The sequence below is a fragment of the Desmodus rotundus genome, chromosome 12, assembly GCF_022682495.2.
Source record: "Desmodus rotundus isolate HL8 chromosome 12, HLdesRot8A.1, whole genome shotgun sequence".
Lineage (NCBI taxonomy): Eukaryota > Metazoa > Chordata > Mammalia > Chiroptera > Phyllostomidae > Desmodus > Desmodus rotundus.
In genome coordinates, this window is record NC_071398.1 from 93438329 (window position 1) to 93457625 (window position 19297).

Genomic DNA, 19297 nt, shown 5'->3' on the forward strand with positions numbered 1-19297 from the left:
TCAAGCAAAGAAGGTATTATTAACAGCCAAGTATATATCTTTTATATACTTTTATCTATTATATAGGTTCATAAATGCTTGGATATAATCACATATTATTAGATGTGCATATATAATAGCATATGGGATAATATACTTTTTTATTCAATAATATGTTATAGCAATGTCATGGTCTAATACTATTTATTTTTTTTTTGCTCAATGATATGCCATAGAAACCCCTTAACTGATGCAGCTGTAATTTATTATTTGTTATTAGATGCCCTACAATTCCATGACAGAAATATCTCAATCTTCATCTTCCTATTCACGAGCGTCCACTTACTCAGATTTTGCCCATTCCAACCTCATATGGACTTTTTTAATGAATGAATATCCATAATGCTGATTAAAAGTCTCTAAATTTTACTTTCTCAATTTCTAATCCTATTTTTTTTGTTCTATTATTAACTTGCTGTCTGATTGTTTAGAAAGTCAATATACTGTTTAAGTTCTCCTTGGAATTCTTATTTAGTCACCGGAAGTGTTTTGTGTAGTCTCTTTCTATAATCTCAGGTGTTGACATCTTTTACTCAGACCTTCTCAACATGGCGGTCAGATCGTGTTTCCAGTCTCAGGAGCCACACACAAAATCATTCCCCTGGGAAACTGTTGCTAAAGCAGAAAGGTTCCAGGCAGCTGACGTGGCATCACAGTTCACAGTATCTGCCAGCTGTGAGTAACAGCAGGCTGTCATGCTGGGATAGAGCAGAAGCAGCAGCAGCAGCTCCTGATTTAGGGGCAAACGATGTAAGTACTCATTTTCACCATTAACCCATTAACCCAAACCAAACCCAACCTGAAGAGTGCTGCGAGGGAATATAGTTCTCATTAGAAACGCTCCTAGTAGATTCATTTGAGAAGCATTTGGTCTCAACCAGAGTAGAAAGGCATCAAGCCAGCACATGGTTCTCAGCACAATGAAGAACCTCACAGGGTTTGGTGTGAAAAAACAAACTTCAGCTGTGGCTCATGCCACTTTCAAACCCTAACTCCTTGAAGTGACTTTGGACCCTGGCAGGGGCTGTCCCCTGAGGCATGAATTGAATTGAGGATGTGCAAAAGCACATGGGATTTCAATTCGCGTAAAACTTTAGGTAGGTTCCATTATTGGGAAGATGAAAGGAGGCTTAGCAGTTACAGTGTTTGGGGGAGAGGAGAGAGCCTGTTAAATATTTCAAGGAGGGTTCAAGTTGGTGAAAGCTAACTGAGAGGCGATGTGGAAAGTTCTGGTTTCGGGCTGCATAGATGGCTAGGGGCGTGGTGCCTGCTAACCCAAGGCGAAATGAACCCCTGGTCCAGCTCCTGTTAGCAGGAGGCGGCTCTACAGCTGCTGTTCCCAAGGCTTCCACCCTGGAAGTCACATCTGGAGTCCTGGGATTTTCGGAGTTCACAAACCATGTGCTTATGAATTGGTGATTTTTTTTTTCTTTTTGTTGAGACCTTTTACTCCAATGTTCAGCTTTGCATGAAATGTCACAAATGACCCACAGCAATCCACCCTGAGTGTGGCTAACCTACTATTCTGGTGGTCATCTCTGTGCTGGGGGTACCTAAGTGAAGAGGTCCCTGGCCCTGCGGAATTTGCTGCCCAGCAGGAAAAACAGATGCTATGAGAGAGGAATGAATAGTGGGAGGGGAGTCAGGATGCCTGGATTAGGGTCCTGGCCTTGATCCCAATTAACCATATGGCACTCTGGGTTCCTGTTTACATGCTATACAATGAATGCATTGGAACAGGATTTGTTGCAATGCTTCAGTAATTGATTCTTCGCCTAGTGTGAGTTTTTCCCTTGCTGAACAGCTTTCCACGCAGCATTGAATTTGCTCCATGTCCCACTTGGAAACAGGTGTTTACTGATGAAATGGACCTCCCGTGTACCTACCAGGCTTTATCAAATTGTGATTTTCTGTACAGAAACTTGAAGCATCCTCTTGGATGGGTCTCCTTACAGTGTGGTATAGGTAGGAGGAAAGGTTGCTTCTGCAAAAGATGTCTAAAAGCTAACAACTCATCTTACCTGTCTGAGTTTCTATCTTTAAATGGTTATTGATTACAAAAAATACCTTTCCAACAGCTGCTGGTTTTTGAGGGGCAAAGATACAAAAGCCTGACACTAAGGAAAATGAAATTGCTTGAAATAGGTGTGACCCACAGGCCACAGCCTGAAAGAAATGAAACTGTGTCAAAAATAAACCAGGCTGTGTTTTCAAATAGAATAGAAAATATAAAAGAAAAAAGAAGAAAAAAAAGATAGAAAATCCCCACCACTGATGACTATGGGGTGTACCCTCAGCTTCCCGAAACTTAACAGTCATTTTGGGCTTTGGAATTTGTGGGAGCCTCATTAACCCATTTTAATGGAATGATGGGTACAGACAATTTCTTTAATATAATGAGCATGCATACTCTCTTCCCCATCAGTCTGGCCTGGCCTAGCTCCCCAAATTATCCACACAGGCATTCATACATCCCTTGCTGCCTCCCTCCCTTCTCAAGGACAGAAGTGTACTTCCTGACCCCTCAGTGATCCCGTCTCTTGGGCTATGAGTGCCACCCCCATCAGCTTCCTGAGAGACCACATCTGTCACTCATTTCCTTTCTTCCCCTGTCTCTTCAGCCTCTTTTCTAACAGGCTTCCCACCATAGGTAGAAATGTTTGAGTATATCCCACTTTACACCAGCCAGCCATCCAACCAGCCAGTGAACAACCACTCATGATCCCCCCTTACTGTCCTATCCCCTTTCTGACCATTCCACCAACCCTCTGGGATCCAGTGGACACTCTCAAGTTCTTATGCAACTTGATCTCTTGCTGTATCTCTTTTCTTTGCCTCTTCTTCTTTCTTGGCTTCCTTGATGTTGCTCTGACTCTTGATAGTCTTCGTGAACTTCTCTTTCTCTCCCTTTTACCTCACACAATCATTTTCTTATTTTGAAATCTGTGCTCTTCCTTGACAATCTCATCCATATCCATGGTTTTAATAATGGCTTGTGTGCTAATAATGCCTAAAGCAAACCTGATAACACCTACACACAAATCTTCAGGAAAGAAGCAACATACAAACAAACACCACCTACCACTAACCTAAGTCCCAGCGGATTTCTCTTGGGAGCTCCTATGCCCTGCCGGAGACAACTCCAGTACCTTGTCCTGCAGGCAACGTAACCTGTGGCGCCCAGCCTGAACTTCCCTTTCTTCACAAAACTTGCTTCTTCCAGTAAAGTACACTTCAATCTTGATCAGGAACATTACCATTGACCTTCATCCAGCCATTGCTGAAGAAATCCAGTTAACCTTTAAATCCCATTCATTCAGTTCTGCATTCTCTCCCGAACCTGACCCCAGCCCTCTGACATCTCCCCCTCCACCAACATGTTAGTTCGCCTTGCATGGACTTTATAAAGGCAGACAATGGCAGCTGCCTCTTAAGGCTCGCCCTGCCTGCAGTCTGGCCCTCCTCAAGCCACTGTCTTCATTGTGACTTGCGAGCTTTTCTAAAATGTCAGGTTGACAATGCCACTCACCTGCTTTGAATCTTTAGAAGCATCTTCTCATCAGCAAAAATCCAAAACAATGGCCACCCAGCTTCTTCCCTCCCATTCTGCTGAGTCTGATTGAATGTGGCGGGTGCCCAAGTCTGCCCAGCTGAGCCTCCCCTCCCTGCCTTTGGACCCACTGACTCCTCCTCTGGAATCACTCTAACCTGCCCGTCCACTGGTTAAGTCCTAATTATGTAACAAGGTTCAAAAAGCTTTATCTCCCAGGAAGCCTTGCCTGAGTCAGCTGCCCTTCCCCAATCATATAATACGCTATGAAACATTTCTCATATTTTGTTAAAGGGATTAGTTTGTTTTATTTACCCCTTAACGTGATGGTGAAAACCCAAGAATTAGAATTATGTGTTTATTTCCATGTTCCCAATGCCTACAATGGCATGAGGAACATACCAGTTATTCAATAAACTATTATCGAATGACTGAATGGTGGACAGATGGCTGCCTGCCGCCACTCCAGGCTGATATTCTATCTCAGTCAACCCAATAGAAAGCAAATTTCTTCCTTAGTAGTTCAAGCTTGAGTTCTGGAAGCATATGTCTTGGCTACGTCCCTAAACAGGTGCCAGCTGCCGAATTCATCTGCGTGGTGAGAGAGCTGCAGCTCTAGCTGTCTAGGTAGGACTTCTGTGTCCATTCTTAGACAAGGGATGGGGTCAGTCCCTTGCTATATAAACTGGGAGGAGACAGGGAAGTTTATCAAAGACGAACCGATGATCTGTTACCAGAGCCAGTGGATAGGATGCTGGGCAGGCAAAAACAGCACACGTCCGTGATACTGCGTGCAAACCGCCCAGGCGTTGAGGAGAGCTGAGCTGGGGCGACATCCTGGTCTACATGGCTGGCCGAGGCAGCTAGCACCCTATCTTCAGTGTCAGCTCTCATCATCTCTTCTGTCTTAGTCCGTTCAGGCTGCTATGACCTGACACCATACATGGGCTGGCTTCTGAACAACGGACATTTACTCCTCACAGTTGTGGAGCCTGGGAAGTCCATGATCCCGGGGCTGGCAGACTCGGTGTCTGGTGAGGGCCCCCTCCTGAGCTGATAGACAGCCATCATCCCACCGTGTCCGCCCATGGCAGAAGGGGCTGTGGAGCTCTCTGGGGTCTGTTTCATAAGGGCACTAACCCTGTTCATGAGGACCCTGCCCCCCTGACCTAATCACCTCCCAAAGGCTCCACCTCCTAATTCCATCACTGGGGATTAGCTCTCAACAAATGAATTTAGGAGGACGCCAACATTCAGTCTGTAGCAAGTTCTTTGCATTCTGTGCTCCAACCACACTGAACGTAACAGCCACAGGTGATGTGCTGAACACACAGGCTCTCCTTTCCCTCTGAGCCCTGTGGGATCCACCCTTCGGCTGGGAACACGTTCTCTCTTGCTCACCTACCCTCTTTCCAGGCTCATGCGCTGGCATCCTGCAGGTCTCCGTGGAGAGATCTGTGCTAGGACACCTCCTCTGACTAAGTGGACAGCTTCGCTGTGTATTTCATCTGTTTCTCGCCGCCCCCCCCCCCCCCAGCCCTGACCACTGGAGTGGCCTGTCCCCTTGTCTGCATCTCCGTTAGGCAGGAAACTCCAAAAGGGTAAAGGAACCAGCTCACCTTGGTCCCTTAGAGTGGTCTGCGGTCAACACCTAGAACGATGCTTGACACATAGTAGGTACTCAATAATTACATGAATTACTCAGTTTCGCACCGTTTCTTGGTTATTAAACAGGAGCAGGGACTGTTTGGGGTTCCTTCTACACAGTCCTTTATTAGAGAAACTCTGGAGAGTCAGCTCACGCAGGAGAAAATACTTATTACAATGAATAATGAATTAATATTTGTCTAAAACATTACTTGTTTAATGGAAGATAATTTTTTTAATTCCAAGGTAAAGCTCTATACTCCAGTCAGATTCATTTAGTGACCTCGTTCACTCAGTGGATGACATTTGGGACATGGAGTCACGGTGTCGTGAAGTCATGAAGCAGAGGAAGTGTTGCATCCTTAGTGGAAAAGGAAATGGGAAGCTCGCGTGGAAACTACATCGCAGAAGCAATGTCGGGAAAGGCAGTAAGTATTTGCTCAGCACGGAGAGAATCTATCACATTCATGTATGGAACGCTCTCCCCAATAATGAACTTCGGCCGTCTCCCGGGCGATGGCTGCAGGCATTTATGCTTAGCGAAGACTCTTCTCCATCATCTTGCCGTGCCCTTCCCTGTCCTGCAGGACCTGAAGCTCAGACTCTGTTTTCTGGCAGCATAGGTGGCTCCTGTGGAAATTGCCCTGATGTGCTAAATTCAGCGTTAAAACAGCACTCCAGGGGACCTTAACTCCATCTGCAGTCACTCAGTCCAGACCGGGTTGTGAGAGCCATGGAAATGTGTGAGTGCTCACGCTGTGCGACACTCGGGCCATTTCTGTGCTTGGGGCGGGAACCTGGAAGAGCAAAAGACAAAGACTTACTGAAGGCCCACTCCTCCATTTAACAGGCATTTGGTGTTTTTCCATGCAGTATTTCATTTTCACAGCCCTGTTAGCTACTTTTTAGACTTAATTGTTTTTATCCTCACTCAAGAACATTTTTTTTTATTGTTTTAGAGAGAGAGTAAAGGAGAGAGAGAGAGAGAGAGAGAGAGAGAGAGGAAAGGGGGGAGGGAGAGAGAGAGAAATATCAATTGGTTGCCTTCTCACATGAGTCCCTAGCAGGGATTGAACTCACAACTGGGGTATGTGACCTGAGTGGGAATTGGGCCCATGACCTTTTGGTTTATAGGACAAAGCTCCACTCAATTGAGCCACAGTGGCCAGGGCTAGACTTAATTTTAAAGGTAAGAGAACTGGGGTTTATAGAGATCGAGTGATTTTTTTCCCCAAAGGCACATGGCTGGAAATTGGCACTGTTAAAACTATATCTAGGTTCCAATATCTATTTCCTTCCCCCTAGGCCTCTGCTCCTCCCCAAAGGGGCTGAGGGAAGGACATTTTATAAGGAAACACAAACAGGACTATGGAAGTTGGAGAGGAGAAAGCTGCTGAGTGGCATGTCTTCTATTCAAAGAGTTCACACGAGAGTTAGGAGTCACGCATGTGGGTTGTATTACATCAGGAAGGGTGTCTTGACTCTCAAATATTGGGGTGCATTTCTATAAGGAGGCTGAGGACATGCCTTTCCTGGAGAACAAGTACTTTCTGTGCCGGGTGAACTGAGAGATCTTACACAGAGAGGATCTTTAGCCGGAAGTAGTGAGCTCAGAGCGCTGCGGGTCTGTCCATGAAAGAGCCGTGTGTGGGTGAAGCCCCGAGCCTCCCTGGCTTAGCCACCGCATCACCTGCAGGGATGAATTCTTTCCAGCTCATCGGGCCTGTGTCTGAATGTCTGTTCTTGTTCAAGAGTCTGTCAAACATTTCCACCGAGCGGCAGGGAATGACTTCTGGGGTGCAGGGTGTGTGCGTCTGAATGCGTGTTTATCAGTTTCATTGCAAGTACAAGATTTCTTTGACATCTTATGCTTCTTGGTAAAAATTTACACAAATTTGAATTTTATTCCACAATAGTCAACAGTGTAATATTGACGCTTGTTAAAATGAAAACATGTTTTACAATTGCTTGTGCGATAACATCGGTGCTTACCCTGTGCGTCCTACGTCGTCCATCTCTGGGGCTACAGCTACTCGAGTGTGCGAAGCATTGGACGGTGCTTTCTTGCTGTTTCTAATTGTGATGTTTTTACTTTAACCCATTCTTTTTTCCTGTGTAGCCATGTGACATAGGTTCTCTGCGTTCCCTGGTCTCGTGGCTCTACGGGGACACTGGAGTAAGTGTAAAGGAGAGGTGTGGATGTTACAGTGTTGTGGGGACTGGGCTTATCCTTTTCTGATGATTGTGCAGAACATTTCCTACACACTTCATTGCATTTCCAGGGAGAGGAGAACAGCTAACGCTTATTAAGCATTTAATGGGCACCAAATACTTGTAGGTTTTTAGTCTAACTATATACTCTCCCTAGCTCCATGAGGTGGCTTCTGTTATTAGCCCCATCGCACAGAAGATGAAAAGGAGACACAGAATAGCATGGCCAAGTTCATGCAGCCAGCAGAGGATGGGGCTGAGATTCACATGCAGGCAGCCTTGTTCCAGGGCCACCAAGTGGCGCTGCTCCTCTGGGGAGTATGTCCCACTGGCCTTGGGAGCTGGGAGAACACTCCAAGTACATTACATCCCTTTATTTCATTCAGTGGGTGTGTGAGCCACCTGTGCCTGCTGGAGCTTGAGGTGAGGTCAGAAGTCACAGCAGCATCCATCCGTCACCTCACTCATCCTGGTCCAGGAGCCATCAGTCAAGTGGGAGGGGTGAAGAGAGGGGAGGTGGGGCCACCTCTGCCAGCCCAGGTCTGATAAAGAAGGATGGAGCCATTCTTCTTCCTGAGTGACATACTGCTTCTCTAGCTCTTGGCAGCAGAGGCAGGTTCATGGGGGACAGGTTTGCAGGCAGCCAGGTAGGGCATTTAAAGGAGCGCTTTTGTCAGGGCTCCTACGCGGGATCCCTCGGTCCTGTAGGAAGCCCGAATTGGGCCCATGCCTTCACTCCTGAGCTTGTGCTGAGAGCACCAATTCCAGGACAGGCGCTGACAGCTCGTGGTGCCCATGCCAGGCTAATTGTCTCTGGCCCTCGGACCATGTTTTCCTGGCACCCGTCCTTCCTGCTAATTGGACTGCTGAGTAGCACCCGCTGCTGGGCATTTTGTCTGACACCCCGCTCACCTGAAGGAAGGGGTCGCAGCCTAGGAGGCCAATCACTGGTCAAGGCCACAAGCTCCTTCTCTCTGAGGCTGGCTGTAAGTGGTGGCTTTGCTGGAGTCGATTCAAGGCTTCTGGTTAGCTGAGTGATCTTGGTTAAGTCACGTCACTTCTCCGGACCTTAGTTTTGTCATCCATAAAACGAAGCTCCGGAGTTAACACTCCAGTAATGCAGGCGGTGTTGCGGGCCAGGACTAACATCGAGTTATAAGCCAAAAGTATTACATCAGGTGCTCACGCACATTTTCGTGATACGTCGGAACCCATCACTGGGTGTCTGCGCCTGTGTCCTAACCCACTGTGTGCTGTTCCCGCTGTCTGTGCGTCCTTCTCCAGTAACTCTTCCCAGGAGGGTTAAAAACAGCAGTGCGGCCATTGATGAGCCAAACGTCAGGGCCCACCAGAGGGGTAAGAAACCATGTCCACAGTCAGAGAATGTGACTACACTCCGGGGCCCGGTCCGAGGAGCCAGTTCAGGCGCTGAGACAAAACCTGAGAGTTCAGGCACATTAGCGTGGCGACCCTGAGAGCCACCGTGGTGGCCGTCCCTAGACTAGTAACCACTTGGGAGGTGAGCTGGCTCCCACCTTGCTGAAGGCAGGGACTCTGTCCTTCAAATTGTCATGTATCAAATCCTGGCATCTTATGGAGGCTAGGTTAAGTGTTTGTTGAAAGGAAGAATAAACTCTTGGGGCCTTTGAGGGCAAATTCTGAATTTTATTCCCACCCCCCCCCAAATTATTAAGATATAATTGACCTATCACATTGTGTAAGTTTATGGTGTATAATGTGATTTTCTGTGTTTTAAAATATTAATTCAAAAGTGAACATGAACTTCTCTGCGTTTACCGTAATAAAGCTGAAAAAATGTATTCTGCAACTGCAAGAAATCATTTTCTTATTGTAACAGAACATTTTTTGGGGCCTTCAGTTCAATGTGGGGCATTTGAATTTGCCCTCCCTTGGAGAATACACTGGATACACAACCACGACCCCATGGGGAGAAGCATGAATGAGGGAAACCAAACCAGCCAGGCCAGACATTGACAACTCTGCTTCAACCAGCGGAAATACCCTACCTTTTATAAAAGGAAAGCTAATCCTGATTTACAGAGCATTCTTATTTATGTATGTGCCATTTTACCAGCACTTCATCCGCCTAGACACCCTCAAGAGCAGAGTATTGTTATTCCCCGTATAGAGAAGAAGAAACTCGGACTCACAGAGGTTAAGTCACAGAGCCAGCCAGTGGCAGAGCCATGGGTTTAATGGCCCAGAGGCGGTGATTTTCTGGCCAGGCCAGGCTGCCTGCAGGCTTCCTGGGTTTCCTGTCCCTGGTGCCTCTGTTCTTTGTTTGCTGTGGGGGTTTGGATGTTTTCACATGTGAGAGAACTCGGCTCAGCCCATGGCCAGGCAAACAGGAGCCCCAGGTTCTGAGCAAACCCGCCAAGTCAGGTCTGCCCCACATGTGGTGGCTGGGCCCGTACTTTGCCCTAGTGAGTCAGCTCCATGGAGGCCGGGCAGTTGCAAAGGTAACTGACTGGCTATCGATGGGAGGGCCAGGTGAGTATTGGTAGATGTGGCAGCTGGACTTTGACAGTCTTCCCGAGGAGAGGAGACACTCTTGGGCCGGGCTGCTGGAGCTGCGCAGAAGGCAGGTGGAAGGGCATCTGAGCAGGTGTGTGGGAACGCTGGCTCCTTTGTTTTCTCTCTCTTACCTGTGTTTGCTCTCCTGCCAGACGAGGAAAGGCCAGATCGCTCTAACGGGGGCCGGAGAGGGTCCTTTATTTGACCGTGCAGGTGTGGCTTGTCACTGTGGGTGCAACGCCTTCATTCTGGAAATCCTGGGTGCGTTTTGGTTGGTGTCCTTCATTACAGAGTTCTTGAGAACAAAATGACCGGATTTTGGCGGAGAGATCGGGCCCTGTGCCTTTGCACTGAGGGAGGGCTGTCTGGTGAAAATGTCAGGGGACGGAGGCAAAGAGACTTCCTTACTTGTGTCCAAATGGTACTGAGTCCCGTGGGCCTTCAGGGAAGACCCACACACCCTTTCACTGTGGCGGCATCTGGCCTTTGCTGGGATTTGCTGGAAAAAGCTGGCTTTTTTTTCAAGAAAGTGGGCTAACATAGGGCAGAAGGTGCTGTTTTCCCTGAGCTGTGACTGATCTTGAGGGGAAGGCCTTTCCAGTGTGGTTTGTTCAGCGCTGTCGGCTCAGAGCGGTGGACCCTGGCTCCATGGCATCGGGGCAGAGTGATGACTTGATTTCAACACATGCCCTTTGACCTTTGGTGCTGATAAGAATTTTTACTTTCTCGGCTGGGAGTTTCAGGAGTGCAAGCAAGTGAACTGGATTCCATCAGAATTTTTCACCTGAAAACAGTTTCCAACGGAGAGAAAACAGGGTGAGACTGAGCTCAGGTGCTCTCCCGACCCGGGGGACTCCCGGAGAGGGAGGAAGGCCTGGTGTGCGCCCCTTCCTGTGGAGGCGCCAGGTGCAGGTCTGCTCTGTGCTGTGGGCCCCGGGCGCTGGGAGGGCAGGCGGTCGTCCCAGAGCACTTTTTCCTGTCTTGCAGAATAAGTGAGGAAAATCAGTTTGGTTCTGGGGAGACTTCCAGGTTTTAACATCCCCAGCCAGGAGGACCTCTGGTCTTGCCGGCCCCCTGGAGTGGAGCAGGTGTGGCAGTAGTACCATAGTACAGGATGAGTTCTCAGACGTGAATTTAAGCGTTCAGAAAAGATGTCTTTTGAGGTCAATTTGAGCTTCTTTTTGTTGAGGAAATGCCTTCAGCTACTCCCAGTACCCCGATCTTTATCTCTAACACTATTATTTATTGAAACATCACCACAGACCAGGCCAGGGGGGTGGGCATGCAAGCGAGTCATTAGAATTCCCATCTCAGGGATAAGGACACTGAGGCTTAAAAACATGAACTAGCTACTCAGAGGCAGAGTCAGGATTTGAACCGGGTCTAGCTCTGTCTAAGGCTGGCTCTGTTTCCGTGATACTGTGGGGCCCCCACAGTAAATGTTAAATCAATATCTGCTGGTGGGAGAAATGACCATTTCTTCCATTGGATACTTCGATAGTGTTTTGGAGCTTCATCTGTTACTGTTTTCTCTCCCAGGCCTCCCATATCTATTACTGCTCCAACTAACTACACTCTTTAATTTTTAAAGCAACATCGATATGGTCGTCTAGCCTGTTATTTATCTCATGTATCTGTTTGAGACTTTTTCCCCAGGTACTTCAGTGTCCATATGGTTTGTTCTAGAGAGAGGATTTTGAGGACCATCAATACTTTTTTTTCATGAAACCGAATCAACCATCATGTTTGGATATAAACCTGAAATAATGATAATTTGTTTGGTCTTGTTTGTTTTGTCTGCAGGGAGATGAAATAACTAGACAACGGACTATAGACAAGAGAGAAGGTCAGAAGGGCGGGGATGGAGCCTGGGACTCCCCAGTGGCCGCCGCAGCCCCAGGGGAGGCCCTCAGTCCAGTCACAGGGTCCAGACCGTGGCCTTTGGACAGACGGGTATCATCGGCCTGCCCCTCACCCTTGGCACAGTGGACAGAGGTTCCGTCAATGGCAAGATGTCCGCAGGAGCCCCCAGCCACAGAAGGACCCCAGGGCAGACCGCCAGCAGCCCCATTACATGCCCAGGCCTGCGTCTGGGGGCGACTATTACGAAGGTGGCCATCCCCGTCAGCTGCATTCACGGTACGGTGTTAGAGCTCAGAATGGACCCAGCTCTCCTAGGAGCTTGTGGACACATTGTTCTTTTCCTTCTTCCTTTTCCTTTTCCTTCGCCTCTTCTCCCCCCACCCCTTTTCCCTCTCCTCCCTACTACATTGATGGAGTTAAACACTTTTCTCCCCCACATTGGATTTTGGTGACTGAAAATAGTATTTCTTTCTTCTGTATCCCCTAGTGGAGCTTCTTAAAGAAGACATCAGAGTGTATGTGGTTGGGTGTTGGGGTCGGGGGAGAGGGTAGAAAGGATGAAAGAATGGTGAAATTCAAGAGAGCAGAGGGGGCCTAGGGATCCCTGTAAGAACTTCCCCGTCATCTGTGGACCACTCTGACCCGGGGTCAGCACGACACCCCCAGCACGGAGAAGAGCCCTCATAGCTACAACTGTACCGACGGTGTGAGGGCATCCAGAAAAAGCAGGTATTGAAGGAATGAATGGGAACGCAAAGGAAATCGACCTCAGAGGAAGCAGATATAAACTTGCAGGCTGCAAGTTCCGAGGAAAGAGGTCTCAGTGAGGTCATTCTAGGTTGGAGACTCTAGACTTCCCGCCCCTGAGTTCTCATTGATAACACTGCACTTGACCTGTTAGGGAATGCCGGGAGCCATTTGTGTTCACTTTAGCTCTTCCAGGTGGGGTGATATTCACCTGCCCACAGATTCAGGGTTGAAGTTATGACAACTATTTTAAAGAATTTTGCCTCTATGAAGTGCTAAAGAATTGTTAACTGGAAAAAACACTAGCAACCTGGTGTTCTTCCCCTGGTCTTTCTGTGTCATCGCCTTCTCAAAGGAAGGTGCGTTGAGGACAGAGGCAGTGAAAGCAATCAGATTGAACATAGTTCCAATAGTTTTTTCCGTCTCATTTCCATCTGTAACATGCATGGGAATTACAGCGGCATATTGGATACTTACACAGGCATCTCAGGAAGGGCTTTTCTCAGATACTATCTTGTGTGGCGGGGTGTGCGCACTTGGAGAGTAAGGAGGATCATGGAGAAGGAGGGGGAGACACTTGGCTGCGGTTTGGCTGTGAAAATCCCAGCCTCGTCTGAGACCAAAGAGCTTACTCCTGCCCTGAGTCTGGCTTTGCTGTTTATCGGATCCAGAATTGACTGTGGCTTTTTGAAAGGGATTCTAGGCTGAGGACACAATGGTCCCCTCCAAGGCAGTTTACTGTGTCCTGTCTTCTACCGGCTTTTCTCGTTACCACACTCATCCCCGAATGACTGGCCTTCTTTGTGACATTTTAGGCCAGGCCCTGAGGATCCATACCTGAGCTACCACCCTCCAGCTCTAAGGGAAGAATATGCTTATGGAAGTTATTACTACCGTGGGCACCCGCAGCAGCAACCGGAGGAAAGAGGTATGGAATAGCCTCCCAGAAGCCTCTGGAACGGGGCAGAGGCCAAGAGAGCCATGCTCAGAGCCTCCCCTTGGATGCACTGCTCTGCGGAGATAGAAAGAACTCCTGCCCCTGCCTGCTTCTTTCTTGGCCAGGTGAAGTCACAGCAAAGACACTAGTGCTTGGTGTCTCGAGATGAGATAGAAAGCAGTCATTTTTCTTTCTACGTGTAGGTGGTAGTACTGAAACTATCATTCTGCTGCTAATACTGTGGATACTTTGTACTTTATCCACATTGTTTCCCTTCTACTTCTCCTTATGGCCCAGATGACGGTCTCTGACCAAGGGTTGGTGAAGTCGTCCCGTGTGTGCCTGGGTTGGGCTGTGTGTGACCATCTTTTACCCTGAGGGTGCAGACAGGTGCCTCTAGGAATTTGTACCCTATACAACAGTAAGGTTTTAGGTATATGCTAGTGGCTGCTGGCAAAGAGAAACTCTATTTCTACACTGAAAATGCACACACACACACACACACAATACCCCACACCATACAGTTGTAAGGAGCCAAACTGATAGGTTCAGGGAGGATGGCGGTGCCTCTCGGGGACGTTCGTCATTCGCTCTCACTGACCAGTTTTATTCAGTTTGGCAAATATGTTTCTATGCCTGCTGTGCTCCAGGGACTCAGCCCCACAGCCTACAGGTGCCTTTCTGAACTACCTGAAGCTGGAAGTGACCTGCTTTATTCTGTTTTGTTTTTTTTTTTCTCTGAGGGTGCAGTGCCGAGGCAAGCGAGTCCTTACATCTGGACCGAAGACTATCGTGATCCAAAGTACCTCCATGAACATCACCGTGAAAACCAGAGGAGCCCGTTGGGGACACACAGTGAGACCCAGTTCCAGTGAGTGTGCAAGGAGAGGCCAGGTCAGCGGGGCTCAGCCCGACCAGACTACGTTAGGGAAATCCGGTGTGTCTGGTGCTGAGCCCGCATCTCCGGAAGCCCGTCTGCTTCTACTGTGTGGTGTGGGGGTCTGTTCCTGGGGATGCGGGTGTAGCCCAGGGTGGCCAGGGCCAGCTGTTAGCAGGAACCCTGGGCAGAGAGATTCTTAACTCTGAGACATGGTTCCCAGACCTGGGCCAGTCTGGGTTCTGTTACTTAAGGTCCGTTACATGAGGGGGACTTCACGCTCTGTTGGCCGCAGAACAGATGCGGCCTTGCAGAAGTTCTCATGATGGGGTCCCGCTAGAGCTGGGAGGCTCCTTCTCTGTCCACTCCTGTGTGCTGAAAACGGGCCATCCTTTGGGATATGGTGAGCAGGGGATGGGAACAGCCTTTGGTTCAGGCACCTGTCCTGGTGGCCTTAGGCCTGGCATCTTTGCCTGGAACCCACCCACCCAGCTGATCTGATTTACACTGTTCCAGGATGCCAGGCTGTAGGGACCAGCCCTGTTCTGCAGGGTTTGGGGCGGTTTCTGTCACTGCCCTAGGGAGCCCAGGGGTCCCTATTGTCCTGGTATTCACAGACCGAGGTGGTACATGGAAGGACTGTGTTTTCTCCCTGTGGTACCCAGGCTGACCTGACGCCGTCCGCCCCTTGCCACAGGACAGCCTCTGGCAGAGAGCCGCTCAGCCTTGCCAGCCTTGCCCAGAAACCCTCCCCTGTCCCTGTCATTTTGCTGCAGATCTCAGAGCGGGAGCCCTTATAAAGACAGTCCTGCTTCTAACTCTGGACAGAAGAGGCCTGGGGACTTCTTTCCGGAAAGTCTGCTCACCGGGGCCCAGATGAATCAGGTAACCTGAAGCGACATGGGGGTGGGGGCCTGTGACTGCCTCAACAATGGACATTGTCAACTGTGGCAGGGCGGGGCCCGTGGGGTGGGAGTCCCAGCAGCCGGCCCACAGGCTGAGGGGCCCAGTGCCACCCTGCCTGGCAGAGCCTCCCCTCATTCTTCTTTGTTCCCACCCACCCCCATTCCCATTTCAATCTGAAGGGCCTGGGGCCCTTGTCTGGTTCCTTTGCACTTTTGTCAAATTGGCCTGGTCAGGAAATGTCACCTGAGTCACTCTGAGGTGCTGGGAGAGAGGAGAAGAGGCTGCCACCAGGCCCCCGGTGGACTAGCACTTAGGTTCACCCAGGCAGTGGGGAAGCTGCTGGAATCTTTTAAGGCAGGCCTGGAAAGCAGAGCTTGAAACCTTTCTTGGCTTTTTAGCAAACCCTCTCTGTCTCCTAAAATCTTACTGTGTATACTGCCTGGGCCCTACACTGGAACTCTTAACATTTTTTAAATAAACTTTTATTTTGGAAAAGTTTTAGATTTATGGAAAAGATGCAAACACACTGTAGAGACAAGCTCTTAGTGTTGGACAGTCGTGTATACATTTCGTTCCCCTGATCGGCTTTGTACGATTCTGGAGAACAGTCCCTTCTGTAAACCGAATGCGTAGCAGGCCAGGGTGTGTAGCATCCTGAGCAGTAGTAACAGCAATTCAGCAGCAGCAGCCACACACGGGTGCAGCATAGACCGTGTGTAAAGAGCTCTCGTGCCCAGTGTTTCATTCGTCCCTTCCCAGGAGGTACGTTCCATGAATTTCTTCTACGCCTGTGGTCCAGGGAAAGCACAGTGCCTGGGGCATAGTAGGTGCTCATTAAATAGTTGGTGCATGCACTGTGCGGGGCAGGTATGATGATCTGCATTACAGGTGAGGGTGCCCAGCTCAGAGTCGCTTGTCACTAAGTCATAGCAGCTCGGTACAGACAAAGCTGGGATCTGAATCCCGGCCTCCTGGTCCCTCCTGGGCCCGGGACCTGCACTCTTTCCGCTGGGCCATATGCATCCTTTAGTACACACCTGTCAGCTGAATTATCTATTCTCTTCCTTGCAACACATCCACACGCACTATATTTATTCAACAGTTCAAATTTTGTTGCTCTGCATGAACACCTGTGGGGACCATCTCTCTGAAACCGCTTCTGATTCTTCCCTTGGCTTTAACTTCCAGCCCCCGCTGATCAACGAGTCCAACCTTCTGCAGCAGCAGGAGTCTGGCCTCAGCTCCAGCAGCTACGAGCTCAGCCAGTACATGGCAGATGCCTCCGAGCCCTACCACCCCGCGGCTTCAGCAGCCTGGAGACCAATTCAGGATGGTGTGTACCAAAGTGATCAAGGAGTTGGTTGAGTCCGATGGGAAGAAGGCTGAGTGGCAAGTCTCTTGGAAAGGCACTGTCACCCTGGTTTCCAAGAATGGGTCGTTGTTCGCCTCATCTGCCTACAGAGATCTTCAGGGCAGAGAGGCCGACTTGGCTTCATTCCCCAGCTTTTCTCTTGTCCTGGACATTGCATCATAGCAGACTCTTGGAAGGGAACCCCACCCCGAGCCACCAACGGGCACTCCAAGGTGCTTTTAAGTAGCAGGTGAAGGAAGTGGGCACTGGAGTTAATTTGGTAAAGCAAAGGCAGGTGATAGAGCGTGATTGCTTTGTCTGCTTGTGGATGATTTGTTAAAAGTCCCGGCCTCTCATTGTCACCGATAGTCTGGTCTTTGGGCATTATTAACATTTGGACCAACCCTCTGATGCTTGCATTATACTCTGACATAGCCTCAGATGCTTAAATATGACCCGAAGCATGGGCTGCTTCTAAGGATGTGGCCCACCCAGCTCCCAGGGGGAATTTGGACAGAAATGCATCTGTGGCATATTTCTAAGTCCAGAAAAGCAGTGGCGGTCGTGCTAACAGTGTGCACCTGTGTCTGTCGGTCAGAGGACGTCTCGGCAGCTGGTTCCAAGGCGCCCACGAAGTTCTACGTCCCCCATGTGTCTGTGAGTTTCGGGCCAGGAGGTCAGCTGGTGTGTGTGTGCCCCAGCGCCCCCAGCGAAGGGCAAACGGCCCTGGTTGAACTGCACAGCATGGAGGTAAACGAGAGTGCGTGTCCCTGGCGTGCCAGCATGCTGCTCCCTGCTTCCTCTGGTTTGAGCCTGGGCGTCTCCAGGAACGGGGGCCCTTGTAGGGAGCTGGGCCGCGCACCCTGCGGGTCGGGCTGTATGTGCAGGAAGGGGCCGGGCTCTTCTCTGAAGAAGTGATACTAGACTTATGTTTTTCCTGAGATGCTGTTGGCTCAGTTTCAGCAACTGGAGAACTCACTTGTGCTCTGCTTTCTCTACGAGACGCTGAGCTGCACCTTGGGACCCTGGCCTGGGGCTCTGGCCCTGGGCTTGGCTGAAAGGGGCACTGAGTGGACAGGGTCTTGAAGAGCAAATCTAATTTTTGTTCCAGGTTATTCTGAATGATTCTGAGGAACAAGAAGAGATGAGAACTTTCTCAGGACCCCTGATTCGGTAAATCACCCGATGAGCAGCTGAAGAAGGGCTTTTGAAACCTATAGTCTTCCTGCTCAGAGTAGGATTTGGGGGGATTTGCTCTGGGCTTCTCTGAAAGAAAGCGTCTATCCCCAATGCACTAGAATTCTCTGTGCTACCAGACAGAGGCCAATGTGGCCTGAACCTTTTTCCGCAAGCAATTCAGGATTTGAAGGGCAGGAAGAAAAATTAACGTGAAGGTTTAAAAATATGAAATCGGTTCCATTTTGCAGCAGCAACACGGTAGGAGGTTTCAGTGTTCTGTGTGCTTAACAGACATGGGAGAAGGAGAGCACAGTCTGGAAGTCTTAGACAAGTCCAGCAGAGTGCGGGGAAAAGGCTTGCCTTTTTCTGGAGAAATAACACGGCCAGCGTGAGATCCTGGACAGTGTGCAAGCCTGCCCTCTGCAGGATTGAGCTAGAATTGCTTTCAAAAGCCCTTTGCTGTGGAGAGTCTGGGCTGAAGTCGGAGGACCTGGGTCCCAGCCCCAGGCATCCTACCAGCTAGTGACACCGAGGCGGACAGCTCACTTAGTTAGCTCTCTCTAGCCTCGGTTTTTCCTTTAAGAAATGATATAACGCCGGTTGTGCCTACCCACGGTGGCTGGGGGACTCTTTAAGCATCAACACTGTTGTATAAATGTATTCGTATCCTGAATCTCCCCCTCCAGGGAAGTCCCCATCTAGTGTCTCCAAGTGAAGCCGAGTTGTCTATTTCTCGCACCCAGGCAGCACTGAGTTGAGGGTTTGGACACTAGGGTATTGGTTCCAACTGGGCACTGATTTTATTGAATGGTCTCAAGCACACAGTGCTGCCTGTTCATCGAGCCCTCAATGTACGCTGCACAATTTGCTAATCCCTTTTTTTGTCGGGAGATCAATTTTTAAAATGATCCCTATCTTACGGGAGAAAGCCGAGGCTCCAAGGAGAGAGAAGCTTGTGGAAGCTGAGACGTGGCGAGCTAGATTTAAACCCTGGGTTTGAACCCGGCTCCAAAGTCTGGGCTCTTGCCCAAGCCCTAGGCAGTCACTTCAGGTCTTGGGGCCTCAGTCCCCTCACCTGTGACATGGGGAGAGCACTGGCGAGAATCTCTGAGGTCCCATCCTGTTTCCCAAGGAGAGGACCGTCCTGTAGCCGTAGACTCATTCCCCCATCCCAGCCCGGCCAGCGGCACCCCCCTCAGGGAAGAGTCTGAGCTCACCCTTGGCTCCCTGACATCTCTCCTTAGGGAAGATGTCCACAAGGTGGACATCATGACATTTTGCCAGCAGAAAGCTGCCCAGAGCCGCAAATCTGAGACCCCAGGGAGCCGAGACTCCGCTCTGCTGTGGCAACTGCTGGTTCTCCTTTGCCGGCAGAATGGGGTGAGTGTTGCCTCTCTGGGAGGGGGGAGGTCGGGCAGGAGCAGCTGGATTGAAATGTCAGCTTTCCTAGGATAA

At 49.5% G+C, this 19297-nt stretch overlaps 1 protein-coding gene across 8 annotated transcripts in view; it reads left to right on the top strand.

The window, feature by feature from the left end:
• The first annotated feature begins 686 nt into the window (after positions 1-686).
• Positions 687-19297, top strand: part of SEC16B (SEC16 homolog B, endoplasmic reticulum export factor) — a 43904-nt gene continuing 25293 nt past the window's right edge. For 2 of the 8 annotated variants that reach the window (XM_053915308.1, XM_071220061.1), the window contains exons 1-9: positions 9960-10073; positions 11786-12121; positions 13408-13519; positions 14270-14400; positions 15183-15291; positions 16501-16645; positions 17262-17413; positions 17775-17836; positions 19087-19222. In XM_053915308.1, coding sequence (XP_053771283.1) covers positions 11844-12121; positions 13408-13519; positions 14270-14400; positions 15183-15291; positions 16501-16645; positions 17262-17413; positions 17775-17836; positions 19087-19222 — 1125 coding nt within the window. In that variant the 5' untranslated portion in view covers positions 9960-10073; positions 11786-11843. Of the gene's footprint in view, positions 790-5482; positions 5665-9959; positions 10074-10107; positions 10244-10686; positions 10799-11785; positions 12122-13407; positions 13521-14269; positions 14401-15182; positions 15292-16500; positions 16646-17261; positions 17414-17774; positions 17837-19086; positions 19223-19297 lie in introns of those variants that run through there. The other 6 variants (XM_053915310.2, XM_071220062.1, XM_053915312.2 and 3 more) reach the window with 6 other exon arrangements.